General features: G+C 44.2%; 1 protein-coding gene across 2 annotated transcripts in view; it reads left to right on the top strand.

Moving 5' to 3' along the window:
• LOC310864239 (uncharacterized protein) overlaps positions 1 to 14,441 on the top strand; it is a 38,871-nt gene that overhangs the window by 18,477 nt on the left and 5,953 nt on the right. For both annotated transcript variants that reach the window (XM_083772854.1, XM_083772853.1), the window contains exons 2-6: positions 4,700 to 4,871; positions 8,484 to 8,664; positions 9,233 to 9,299; positions 11,623 to 11,705; positions 13,754 to 14,025. In XM_083772854.1, coding sequence (XP_083628980.1) covers positions 4,700 to 4,871; positions 8,484 to 8,664; positions 9,233 to 9,299; positions 11,623 to 11,705; positions 13,754 to 14,025 — 775 coding nt within the window. The remainder of the gene's footprint in view (positions 1 to 4,699; positions 4,872 to 8,483; positions 8,665 to 9,232; positions 9,300 to 11,622; positions 11,706 to 13,753; positions 14,026 to 14,441) is intronic.

The raw sequence follows: 14,441 nt of genomic DNA, 5'->3' as shown, positions 1-14,441 counted from the left end.
GTCCCTGGTTTCTACACGGTCCACAGCACTCCTCTGAGATGCAGAGGGATTAGACACGGGCATTAATGAGGACCAATTAAATGACAATAGACAATATGGTTGAAGTGGTCAATTGGTCATCGTTTGTTATGTCAAATTAACACAGTGTGCGTGCATGTGTATTCATGTTTTTTTATTGATTGAATACATAAGTCATGTACAGTAAACGGCACGTGCGTGGTATGTGCCGACATTAAGGCTAAAAGGATAAGAAAGGGTCCTGGGGGCTTGTTTCCATTGTGGTCAGGATGTATGTATGTATGTATGACTACTGTATGGACTGTCTGACTCAGACAGGCAGCCCTTATTAGGCAGGGCTGGCTGGCAGCAGGAAGTGGGCTGTGGCTTTAGTGCTGTGTCACCGGAAGTAGCAGATTGTATCACGGGCGGGACAGATGGAGGGAGGGAGAAGCAGGGATGGATTAGTGGACTGGAGAGGGGGAGAAGCAGGGATGGATTAGTGGACTGGAGAGAGGGAGAAGCAGGGATGGACTGGTGGACTGGAGAGAGGGAGAAGCAGGGATGGATTAGTGGACTGGAGAGAGGGAGAAGCAGGGATGGATTAGTGGACTGGAGAGAGGGAGAAGCAGGGATGGATTAGTGGACTGGAGAGAGGGAGAAGCAGGGATGGATTAGTGGACTGGATAGAGGGAGAAGCAGGGATGGACTAGTGGACTGTACAGTGTAGAGTGTACAAGAGCAGAGAGAAGAGGGAGAGAGAGGATCATGAGAAAGAGGATGAATGGATATTATCTGATGTGACACATAATGGTCTACTACTACTGCTTCTACTCTGGGTTAATCTGCCCCTCTCTCATACTACTACTCATACTAAGTGAAAATGCGTTTTTCTTTGAACGAAGGGCATTTTATTATATTAATTGACTAAGTCCTGGTTTATTTTTGTTACTACTATTACAACTAGCAAATCTCACACTCCTTATAGACATCTCATTTCTCCTCTCTCACGCACGCCAGCTCGCTATCTGTCTGTCTCTCTTCATCTGTCTCTGCTCGATCGATCACTCACTCACTCACTCACTCACTCACTCACCCACTCGTGCTCTCCTTCGCCCTCCTTCATATTGGTATCTATCCCACACCCGCTTGGGGGTTTTCCCAGTGTGACTAGTCTTCCTTGCTTGTGTGTGTGTGTGTCTGTGTGTGTGACAGTCTTGTTTGTTCTTCTCCTGTACTGTATGTGTAATCTGTCTGGGACCATGCCAGCCAGGTCAGTCTGGGCTGCTGTGAGTGCTGGTGTCAGATGAACTGGCTGCCTCTCACATTAGGTAGTCCAAAGGAATGGCACGCTGGCTCAACTCACTCAAGACTTATGATTTATGACTCTCACATTAGACCTGGGACTGTCAGAGCAATCTCAGACATCCTGCCACTGGACTGGTCTAGTAGGCTAATTATTCTCAGTCAGCAGCATATGATTAACAGTCTTTCTTTATAGACTCAAGACTAATGACCACTAGTAGCCTTATTGAATGTTTGTCTCATGATACAACAACTACAGTTAGCCTTTCGCTAAACCCCAGCTCGAAAAGCAATTGTCCAATGCCAATATATAGTTTAGCAACTGTTGCTATGCCGGACAAGCCTTCGTTCTTCACCTCATAGCTGTCAGTGTTATTTTTCATGGCTGTGTTGTTGAACACATGGGCATCTTAACGTCAGGAAAGTTACACGGCTGACCCACCCAGGTGATAATGGCCGTAGTCTTACTATATGCAACATGAAAACTCCTGTCAGGCGGTCGTTAAAGTTGATGTTGGATACTGTTTCTCCCATTTCCTCGTATTTCTAGTTTATGTAATGTCATGCACATTATTTTGTCCAGTGCATAGCCTACTGCAGCCTAGGCCTGGTTGACTAGATTTAGAATACATTTTGATGCTCTTGCTACATAAATGATCGATTTTGTTATACAGTGAAATCCTGTTATTTTAACATGCATCTCAGTGTTCCTACAAACATAGGAACTTAGGAAGCCAATCTTAGCTCATCGGGATTGGATATGAAAGATCAGACCGATTCGTCTTGTTCACATGACTGACTATAGAGAGATCGTGTGTACTGATTTGCGGGAGGGAGTGTCACAAGCTACAATCTACTAGATCTGCTGTAACATTTTTTATATTTAAAAATGTATGGACATTTTTCAACAGGGTGTTAAACGATTGACGATTATGCAAAAATATTTGTGTTACCGGTATCTCAAATAATTGCGATAATTGTGAAAAGGCCTAATCAGTCACCTAATCATCACAGTTTTGTACCGAGCTGAACGATTTGAGAGAAAAGAGGTTACTACAGACCATAGCACATACTGTACAATGTACATGAGGCAAGATAACACGGAGTACAGCTATAGCTTGACGGACATAACTAGAATATCAGATATTTTGTTAATGTTGTTGTTGTACTGGTGTACATGATTACAAGCGACACGGTTTTACAGGATCCTCTTTTTGTTTTCACAAGGAGTGATTATTTTGTTCTTTATAAACCTTGAAGGGTATTATTGCAAATCCCCACTTAGCACTCCCATTCCACGGCCCTCATGACTGTTATCAACTAGGTGTGTTCACTGTGCGACAGCTTTTGGGTGTGTTTTTCTCCCTGAGCTGTGTTATCTTAAAACGTGTGTGTGTGTGTGTGTGTGTGTGTGTGTGTGTGCCGCGCCGCGTAGGAGGAGTTGGAGATGTAGAGCAGGTGGAAGGTTCCAGTCGCTCCTCCTTTAGGCGGAACACCACTCTACTTCCTGTCTTTGTCGGTCTTCATTGTTGTCCTGTGGCCCATCTTGTTTGGGATCGAAAGCAATCTCTCCTCTCCTCCTCAAACCAGCCTTTTGCTGCATTCCTTTCCTGCACTACTTAACAGTATTTACAAAGCATATAGATAGATTATATTTATGCTTTCCTATATTAGAGCAGTCTTTCTTGGCCTTGTGTGGCTTCAGGCTTGTTATTATAATTACCCTAGTTTGCTCTACACTCTACAGCTACTACTACGTAGCCACTACTACTACTAATATATGACCCTCATACACCCATCTGTTGAATGCATCGGTGCATAATTACTATCATGGCACCCATACCAAGAGGCGGCCCTAATCTTAGATGTTACACTTCAGTCTTATAAATGGCCTGTTTATTGGCGTCTGGACATGCATTGCTGGCTATTACTGCATGGCATAGCAATATTTGAGACACGACTCGGCATAATATTATGTATCCAGAGCCTTACCTAGAACTATGTAATAAAAAAATAATACCTGGAGTCCAAACCATGTTCCCTGTAGCCTGATGAAGACCCATATATTGCATTGAAACATTTATTGGCTAATAATGAGTACCTTTCATTTCAAATGGTAGAATTGCACTTCCAAATTATGAGTGTACCGGCCAGGTCAAGAGAAATACGACTAATGACTTCATCCGACAGCAGATGCTTGAAGACATGTTGTGAAATGTTGATAATTACATACTAACGTCAGGAAAGTCAGGCGCAAGTATGCATTGCAGGTATTTCTCTTTGGCCTAACCTACTTGTGTGTTTGTCAACTTTTACATGAATGATCTGAATTGTCCCGATGCAGTGAACTCTCACCTGGCACTCTCCAAGCAGGTTAAAACAAACTACAAAGATACATTTGTTGTTGGCTTGCCTCAGGCCTTCTACCACCATTAATTTAGGATCTATTAGCCTGATGCTTGCAAAGATCTTTTCAGAGGCAGTGTGCTGTGACAGTGTGTCGAGCTAACCAGACCAGGCTAGCCTGGAAGGAAGGCTCCCGTCTCCAGAAGCCAAGGCTGTGTGACACACACAGCTACGACAACACTGTCTCTCTTCTTCCTTGAGCCAACTGCAATTCACACTTCCTCTCTCATGTTTTTGATTCATTTTCTTTTTTTATTTGCTTACATTTTCATACTCCTCTCTCTTCCTGCAAACCTCAGTGCTACCATTCCCTCTTCCTCGACTCGACTGCCAGCAGGACAGTTTATTTTCTCGAGCTTTATCAGCAAATATTATGTGTAATTGACTTTCTTTATAAAGAATAAAGATTCCTCCTCTTTCCGTCATCTGCATAGGCTACAGAAAGTAAAACAAACAGAGGAACTGGATTATTTTGACAGAGTTCTCACAGTCCTAGAAACTTGGTTTTCCCCAGACATGCGTCCAAACGTTTTGGTAATGAAAGTATTAGTAGTGCTTTGTTACCTGTTGGAGCAATGATAAGACGTAATACGTTTTGACATGAGCCTCAGGTTATAGCTTTAGCGAGGTCAAACAAAAGTTATAGCTATCAGCTATTTATTTAGAAAGGCAAATAAAGTGGCCTTGTACACTTAAGTCAGGTAACATTGGAACCAACAAATATTTCTCATGCTAACTGCTGCAGTGTCATATGTCCACGGAATGAGGAAGGGCTTGTCAGGGATCAACATTCTTTCCCTTATGTAATGCAATACAATTTGTGTAATTAATTGGGGGCATCGACAGTGTTGTGCGACAGCAAGTCTCTTTTTTTTTTTAATACATATAAAATAAAACACAAGATAAACAAACAAAACCAATTCTCTAAGCAGTGAGAGTGAGGTCCATTCTAAGACTTAAGTCTTTATTTTTCTTTCTTCCTCTCACCCAGTGAGTCGAGTATCTGCCAGGCTCGGGCCACTGTGATGATCTACGACGATGGCAATAAGAAGTGGCTGCCGGCGGGCGCTGGTGCCCAGACCTTCAGCAGAGTGCAGATCTACCACAACCCCTCCACCAACGCCTTCAGAGTGGTGGGACGCAAGATGCAGACGGACCAGCAGGTATGGAAAACAGTGCCGTCGTTGGTGGATCAGGTGTTTGCCATTTGTCCATATAATGTCGGTGTCTTAAGGGGAAGGGTGGGAAAGAAGGCAGGCTCACACTCACTCATGCCACACAGTGCATGTACTTATATCATCAGTGTTATGTCATCATATAGAGTCGGGCCAGGGCGCAACATACAGTATACCCTATTTTTATTCGGCCCACACAGCCCACATGATATATATATATATATATAACGGTATATATATTTGTTTTTTCCGACCTTAATTTACCCTGAGGAGGTTTGCTGAGTGTGCATCCTGTTTTTGTTTGTATTTTTCTTTTTTTGTTCAGCAGTCAGTCCGCTGCCTCACATTCACACCAGGGAAGTGCCACGGTCTGTGGAATGCAGTCACAGACAAATGCATTATTTTTAGCACCACCCCTAACTACTAAGCACTGCAGCATCATTATTGCGAAAGCACTCAATACTCTTACTTACTAGTATATTAAAACTCATTCTAGGCCATGAACTTATTTGACTTCTTTTTCACAAAGTGCCTCCAGGCCAAAGACGTTTTTAACTTTATAATCATGACTTAAGACACATCTTGTGGAATGCAGTCACAGACAAATGCATTATTTTTAGCACCACCCCCTAACTACTAAGCACTGCAGCATCATTATTGCTAAAGCACTCAATACTCTTACTAGTATATTAAAACTCATTCTAGGGAATCTAGGCCAAGAACTTATTTGACTTCTTTTTCACAAAGTTAAAAGTTAAAAACGTCTTTGGCCTGGAGGCCCAAAGACGTTTTTAACTTTATAATCATGTCTTAAGACACATCTTACAACTCTCGTTCTAAAAAAAAAAGAACAAATCTATGATAGCCTGTGCTAACTATTGCTAATGCCATTTAGCGGTGGATGAGTTAATACTAGGATTAACTGCAGACTAATGTGTAAAAAACATACAGTATAATGGGTAACATTACATAACCCACAGCACTCTGTTTAAGACCTTATACTTAACTGAGCAAGCTGAGAGGTCGTTCTTATTTGCAGCCTGGGAGATGCAATTGCAGGGGAAGGTAGGGTTACACACACACACTTAGACACCCATCTCACAAATAAGAAAAGATTGCTGGAGGAGAGCATTTGGATGGGTTTACCACCCCACCCCCCATCATCTCCCCCGCTGCCGCCATCTATGTCCTTCTTTAAACATTCAAGCCTCCAAGTGTTCCCTAGAGACGGCTCTTAAAGTGGATGATGTTTCCTGCGAGATAGTATGCCTGCTCGGTCATTTCCCGAAGACACCCCCCCCCCCCCCACCCTCTCTGTCGTTCTCTCATCTGAGGTGACACCTTCGAAAATCTGTTATTCTCAGAGGGAGAAAATGGGTCATTTACCGCAAGCGGCACATTCGTTAAATGATGAAATAAATGCAAGTTGAGCTCAACCACTTAAACCCTGGCGTCGCTATCATCGGTGAAGACGTTTCGGAAATAGCAGATCTACAATCTCACAACAACGCATCACATTGATTGCTTTGTGAGTTTGTAGCTTGTCAATTTTCGAAACATTTTGGGAAATAGTGGCATTTTTTTTAAATTTCTTCAAAGTGAGAGGCTATAATGATTCTCTATTATATTTGCCTCTGAGATGTAGTGGAGTAAGCAACAGACAGCATTTTTCTACAGATGAATAACAGTGTCGAGGAGGTCGTACAATATATAACCCAAATCCCCAAAGGACAAAATAAACAAAAGTGTGGCACCATTCAAAATATTATTAATATTACGATGCAGTTAAACTAGACTCTAGAATGATGAGAGTTGAATATGCATGCCCCACCTGGTTCAGGATACCCGCTTTGTACCCGTTTGTCTGTTTTCCTTTATGTCCATATACTGTATGAAGATGTCTGTATCTGTCTGTCTGTGTTTATGCCGATTGACGTCATATTGATAACATCAGGCCGGCTTCTCCATATTTGAGGATTTGCAGCTGTATTGATATTATGTGGAGATCTGCTTATCCGACAGGCTTCTCACATGTCGCATGGCTCCCTCGGATCCTCTGTGATCGGCACACCGTTTGAAGTTGATCGGTTAGGTGGTTCTCGAGATACGCTGGTGACACTCTTAGTACTACATATATAGTAGGAGAGCTTTATTGGCATGAGCAAACATACGTTTACATTGTCAAAGCAAAAAGTGGGGGGTGGGGAGTAGCAGATGAGGACAAACTTATCTTTCTCTCATATTCAGTGTCGGACCAGCTCACTGGCCTTGTGGTTAGAGTGTCCGCCCTGAGACTGGGATGTCGGGGTTCAATCCCCGGTCGGGTCATACCAAAGACTCTAAACAATGGGACCCAGTGCCTCCCTGCTTGGCACTCAGCATCAAGGGTTGGATTGGGGGTATGTAAGTCCCTGCGACATACTAGCGTCATGTACAGGCACTACAGGGGGTGTACTGGTACATCAAGCTGCCTCACGCTACGGAAACAGGAGATAGGCTCCTGCCCTATGGGCCTCATGGCTCAGCAAGGCTACTTACTTACTTATATATGGTGTCTCTTTCCATCTCTCCCCTTTTTCACATCATTTGTCTCTTTTCTTGATCTCTCACCGTATCACTCCCTCTCGACGCCCTTACTCCTCCCCTGCCTGCCATTGACTTGAAACAGGAGATTGCATTTGTATGTTTGCGGTGCTGCTCATGGTCCTGCATTCCTTCTATCTGTCCCAACCTGGCTGCATTTATCTATCTGCTGTTTGACAGGACTGGACAGAGGTTAGGAATGCCTCTCGCATGCCGGTTGCAGCAATTTAACTTGTTAGTTAGCCTCTCTCCCATTGGAGCACACGTGCCGACTACCGGTGTACTATTCACTCTGATTGGCTCTCCTCTTTGCCCCCCCCCCCTCCCCCCTCTCTCGCTCTCTCTCTCTCCTTTGCCCTGTGGAATTCAGAGGCTGTAAAACAAACAGGGAAATGGTGCGTCAGCACATTCAGGTTGCGCTCAACGTCCCCAAACCTACCCCCCCCCCCCCCCCACTTGTGTATAGTGCTTACGCCACCTGCTGGGCGAAACAACTTCAGTGCAAACTGTATGCCAAACATTAAACATAAATGCCATAATGAGAATGCATGTGGTCTCTGAGGCTAATGTTGGAGAAACCTCTTTTTTTTCCCCACACAATTTGTATTCTTTATTTTTTTGTTAATTTAGTTACATTCTTCCTTTATTATTTTTCTGGATGTTTGTTTTAGGTTATTTCATGGAAACGAGGTTTCTCACTCACGTCTAATAGCTTCTGTTTTGTCATTTTCAAATTCACCATTCCTAAAGTCTTCACATTGCATCTATAGTGTATACCGCTACTCATAGTTTCATTGCACAGATATTCTACTGTTAGACAGGCGTTAGCTTGCTTATGATTCTTGATGACTATTTTATTTCTATGTAGTTGATGTATTACCATGTGTTGTTCTTGCTTACTGTAAATCGCTCTGGATTAAGTCTGCTAAATGCTTAAATTGAAAATACAATTGTAATAGTAAATTGCATGTCTGCTAACACGGGTCACCTGTTGTGTCCGTCCAACCCGTTCTCTAGGTGGTTATAAACTGTCCAATCGTGAAAGGCCTGAAGTACAACCAGGCCACGCCTAACTTCCATCAGTGGCGAGACGCGCGGCAGGTTTGGGGGCTGAACTTTGGCAGCAAGGAGGATGCCGCTCTGTTCGCCAACGGCATGGCGCACGCTCTGGAGGTGCTCACTTCAATGGCAGACGCAGGTAATCAATGGCAACGACCGGTGGGTCGCCTGAGATCCAGGCCTTGTTTTATGCTCCCTAAAGCCATTAAGACCTTGGTGGAATGCATCTGTGTCACCTTACCTTTTAACCACTTGTCTTTAACCATTATTTTATACTTTAGCTATTTGAAAAATAGCAGATCTACAAGCTCATAGTGCGGCACAGAGTGCATGAATATGTGTAACTCAATCTTTGCTTCTGGGGGTCCCTGGAACAAAATATTTTCAGATGGGGGTCAGCAGAACATATAATTTTGGGGGTCCTTGAAGTGAAAAGGTTTGAGCACCATTGCCATAGAAACATTTTATTTTATTTTCAGAAAACTGTTTTATTTAGAAGCCATTTATAGAATCGGGTCTTAATGGGTTAACCACTTTCTATTTTAGGCACGTCATTATAGGTGAAAATGTTCAGACGGAATGTAGTCAGACGGTATACCTGTCCTTCTCACCATCTCTCCTAGTGCTTTGTGTAGAAAACAGAACATGTATTATATACCATGCCCTTTAGCTAATCATCGGAAACGTCCCATGCTGTCTTTCTACAGGTTACGCCACCCTCCCTCGCCCAGTGTCAAATGGACCAACCGCAGAGGAGCTGGAACAACAGCGAAGGTACCAGGACTGGTGTTCTTTTTTTTTCTTTCTTTTTTTTACCATTTATTTTTGGGCTTTTATGCCTTTATTGATAGGACAGGTAAATGGGGAGAGAGATGGGTGAGTGACACGCAGCAAAGGTCGTCGAACATTGGGATTCGAACCTGCAACGCGGTGTCAGGCTGGCATTGCAGCCTAGGGTGCCCGGACCACCACGCCCGCAGCCCGGGCCAAGACTGGTGTTCTTTGGGGGAGACCGGGTGCTATCCTCATCCAGTGCCCACCTTGTGTTTACAGGTCTACTATGTCTCTTTGACCTACATTGTACTCTTCAAGGTTTTTGGAGGTGTCATTGTCCTAGAGAAGATGAGTAGCAGAGTAGAAGAAAATGGTGAAAAGTAACAATGTTTAACGCCAGTGATATGCCCATTGCCAATTCTCCCCCACTTCCGAATGTAGTTGTTCAAGGTGTAAGTAGCTTCAATCTAATAAAGATTTCCTGTCGAAACAAATTGGGCCATTAGGTGTACGTTGCTGATCGTGTGGTGAGTGTCATGGATACTCTCTAACTAAGCTTAACAGTGATATATGAGAAAGAGGGGTAACAGAAGAGCTACATGTGTCCCTCAAACCACCAGTACTCCTGGAATGGAATGCTACCCAAAGAGAGAGAAAGAGTTATGGCCAAGGCACTCCAGGTAGGTGGTTTGAAAAATGTCAATGCCTTTTAATTGAACGGGCTTGAGACATAAAACAAAAAACGACACCAAAGCATGTCGGCTCGTGCCTTCCTCCGAGGCAAACATTCTTTTGTCATAACTCTTCCTCTCTCTTTAGTGATATATGAAATTTTTGTTTATTTTGAAGATAAGATAATTCAACCCATCTAGGCGCCCATGTTAGGCAGACCTACGAGACGAGTCCATCTGTTCAAATGAAGTCCACTGTGGGTTTTAGTCGCTATCGATATAGTCGTACAATGAAAATAGCAGAACTGCATGCTCACAACGCGACACCATGTGACAACACCTCACAACAAAGTATACCAAGGCTGTCTTAGCTTCTTTCTTCTGTCCTGCCTGCACAGATCTGCTAATTGTGCATGGAACACACACACACACACACACACACACACACACACACACGTGTAGCGGATTTGATGGCATTAGCCCTCATGCTGCTTAAAGTCCATCTAGGTTAAAGGTCAAACAGGGGACAAGGAAGGCCAACACATCTCATCTCACATTAAAATCCCCCGTCTTTCCCACCGTCCCTCCATCCATATTATATCCCCTCGTCCACCAACGTGTCTGTGTTGACCCCTGCACTGGCCTGCATAGACTAGGTATTAACCTTTTAATCTCATTTCAGCCTAAATGGTCATATGCAGCATGGCAGGGAGAGGCTTTCTGATTGGCCAGGAGAAACTGTCTGTCAAAAGGAGCACTATATGTTGTTTTGATGCCGCACGGCTTATGCAGGGTCCAAATCTCTAATAAAGCACAGGACTGACTGACTTATATACACAAAGTACTGCTTGAATTCACTTTACTAGTTGTTCTGCCTAGATATGATTGGTTGGGATTTGCATGGCTCACCAGCCTCATGAGTAGTGACTAAACCTTTTAGAAATAGAGGAATGGAAGCGCTGCAGGGATCTGTTAGTGGCTCTTAGATGGGTGCTCTTTGGTGATGCAGGTAAAACCATATAGACAAAAGGTATCCTCCAAGTTGTACTGCTTGTCAAAGTGTAAATTGCAGACTTGAAAAGAAAATAATCCAAGGCACTCCGTCTTTGGTGAAAATCTTAATAGTTTATTTGATGATGAGCAAGGCAAATAAATAACAGGACCAAAGTAGTGAGTAAACCTGATCGATTCCGAGAAGGAACAGTAATGGTTCCCCGGCCGTCCCTCCCTCCCGTCTGGGCACAGTGCCCGAGTCGACCAACAGTGCTTTTAAATCTCACCACCAATGTGTGTGCAGTTGTGCACAGTCATGCGCACACACACACACACACACACACACACACACACACACACACACACACACACACGGCATGCTTGAGATTGCTGTGTTTGAGATTGTGCACATGTCTGTGTACACACATGTGTGCCTTCCTGACTGTGTGTGTATAAAAGATCTTTGTGACTGACAGATGTGTTGGGGGAGGAGGTGGGATACTTTGCACTCTAGTATAGGCTAATCAGAAGCTGCAAAATGCCCCATCCTTCATATTATGTAGCACCTCAAGAGTTCAGTATATTGGAGTAGTTCTTTAATATCCTCTGTATGGATGAATGGATTTGAATGCATTTCTCCATGAATGTGTTTTGTCTAGAGCGGAGCAGCAAAGACTGGAACAGCAGGAGAGAGAACGACAAGAGCGGGAGAGGCAGGAGAGAGAGAGACAAGCGGCCGCAGGTCAGGAAACGCCTGCGTTAGTCATCACAACCAACCACCCCCATTAACCATGCTGTTCCTCTTCCATAGAAAAGACATGCTGCTGCTGCTCCTAATCATTCACATCACTTAGAGTACAGTCCCTCCTCGTATGATTTACAAGTCATAGACAGTTGTTATCCAACTACTTATTAAGCCACTACAGTGAGTACAGTTCATATTGCATATGATACTGTAGGTTACAAGATCTCCCAAGACGTACCTTTTTGTAACAAGTCATGGCTAGGGGTCAGTTGGTGAAAGTTGTGCTAATTCGGCTACATTTTTACATTGTCAGAAACACATTGTGTTGACAAGATTCAGCAGACAACATTCCCAAATGTTTTTGCCAACTCTCGTAAGAGAAATAGCCAACCCATCTCCAAAAACAAGCCAACTCTTGCGAGAGCCAAACAAGCCCAATAATATGGCGATATAATCCCAATAAAAAAGATTTTATGCATTTATCATAAATATTATGTATGTCTATAATAATGAATGTTTTGGTCATTTGTTATACTAGTATCACACACATACTTTAGCCTAATACCAGGGCTTAATAATAGACGCCAGACCGATTCTGTCTCACACTCCCCCAAATCTATGGGTATTTATAGTATCAAATAAATCTTTGCTTGTTGGAACAAGCCACCGCATTTTTAAAACGAGCCCAAAAACTGCAACCCACGACTCTTAATCTTTTTCCTGCAACTCTGGGGGAAAGAAGCAGACTTGGCAACCCTGGTTATCACTAGTCTGATCTCTTTATGAGGAGTACATGTGGTAATGTTCACGCTAACCCTGGTTATCAGTATCACTAGTCTGATCTCTTTATGAGGAGTACATGTGGTAATGTTCACGCTAACCCTGGTTATCAGTATCACTAGTCTGATCTCTTTATGAGGAGTACATGTGGTAATTGCGAACGCAGTGAGCCACTTACTATGAGACCCTGCTGCTCATGTCTGTGTGTCTGTCCCGCTGTGACACCACCCGCCCGCCACCAGAGGGCGCAGCTGTAGCACACACACACACACACACAGGGCGCAGCTGTAGCACACACACACACACACACACACACACACACACACACACACACACACAACCACACACACACGAGCTGCGTTCGCTTCCCGCGTTTGCGCGTCTTACTTGTGTTCACTAGTCTGATCTCTTTATGAGGAGTACATGTGGTAATGTTCACGCTAAGCTAACCCTGGCTATCACTAGTCTGGTCTCTTTATGAGGAGTACATGTGGTAATGTTCACGCTAACCCTGGTTATCACTAGTCTGATGTCTTTATGAGGAGTACATGTGGTAATGTTCACGCTAACCCTGGTTATCACTAGTCTGGTCTCTTTATGAGGATTACATGTGGTAATGTTCACGCTAACCCTGGTTATCACTAGTCTGATGTCTTTATGAGGAGTACATGTGGTAATGTTCACGCTAACCCTGGTTATCACTAGTCTGATGTTTTTATGAGGAGTACATGTGGTAATGTTCACGCTAACCCTGGTTATCACTAGTCTGATGTCTTTATGAGGAGTACATGTGGTAATGTTCACGCTAAGCCTGGTTATCACTAGTCTGATGTCTTTATGAGGAGTACATGTGGTAATGTTCACGCTAACCCTGGTTATCACTAGTCTGGTCTCTTTATGAGGAGTACATGTGGTAATGTTCACGCTAACCCTGGTTATCACTAGTCTGGTCTCTTTATGAGGAGTACATGTGGTAATGTTCACGCTAACCCTGGTTATCACTAGTCTGGTCTCTTTATGAGGAGTACATGTGGTAATGTTCACGCTAACCCTGGTTATCACTAGTCTGATGTCTTTATGAGGAGTACATGTGGTAATGTTCACGCTAACCCTGGTTATCACTAGTCTGATGTCTTTATGAGGAGTACATGTGGTAATGTTCACGCTAACCCTGGTTATCACTAGTCTGGTCTCTTTATGAGGAGTACATGTGGTAATGTTCACGCTAAGCGGTGACAGTGACTCATTGTTTCTCTCGTCTCTAGCTGCCATCCCCCCAGCTCCTCCCATGATGTCCTCCGCCCCCGCACCTCCGCCGGCTCCTCCGCCGCCTCCGTGCCCTCCGCCGGCCCCCGCCCCTCCTCCGGCCCCTGCCCCTCCCGGACCACCTTCCTTAGGAGGAGGAGGGGGTCCTGGAGGACCACCTCCCGCCCCGCCCGCACCACCCCTGCCCTCCGCTGGAGGAGGGGGCGGCGGAGGTGGTGGTGGGGGACTGGCCGCTGCCATCGCAAGTGCCAAGCTCCGCAAAGTAGTCAAGGTGTGTATGTTTGAGGGAACCATGGAAGTTAAACACAATAGGTTTACGGTGTGTTGTGCACACATTGCCACTGTCACAGTACGTTTCAACAGCGGGCGACAGCCTGAGCGTATTTTCCGGAAGTGTGTGATTTGATTATGGGACCCGGCAACTACTGGCGATACCAGGCGATAGTCGAAAAGTGGGCAGAGGAACGTTGTTCAAAAAACATGCAAATATTTCATCTTCGGACAACATCGTCTGGCGATATCCAATCAAATGTGTTGCTTTGTTTAGGTTGCTTTGTTTTTTGTTTGTTCAGGAACGCCCACTAGGAGATGGGCGTAGTAGTACTTACCGCAAGGCTGTCTTTACTGTGTATCTATCTTTATTGAGGTGTATTACCTGTACCAGCCTTGTCATTGATGGCATTTATA

The sequence above is a fragment of the Protomyctophum parallelum genome (genome assembly GCF_964188405.1).
Source record: "Protomyctophum parallelum genome assembly, chromosome: 9".
In the NCBI taxonomy this organism is placed as follows: Eukaryota; Metazoa; Chordata; class Actinopteri; order Myctophiformes; family Myctophidae; genus Protomyctophum; species Protomyctophum parallelum.
Note: the sequence above shows the minus strand (reverse complement) of the source record. Positions and strands in the feature narration are given on the sequence as shown.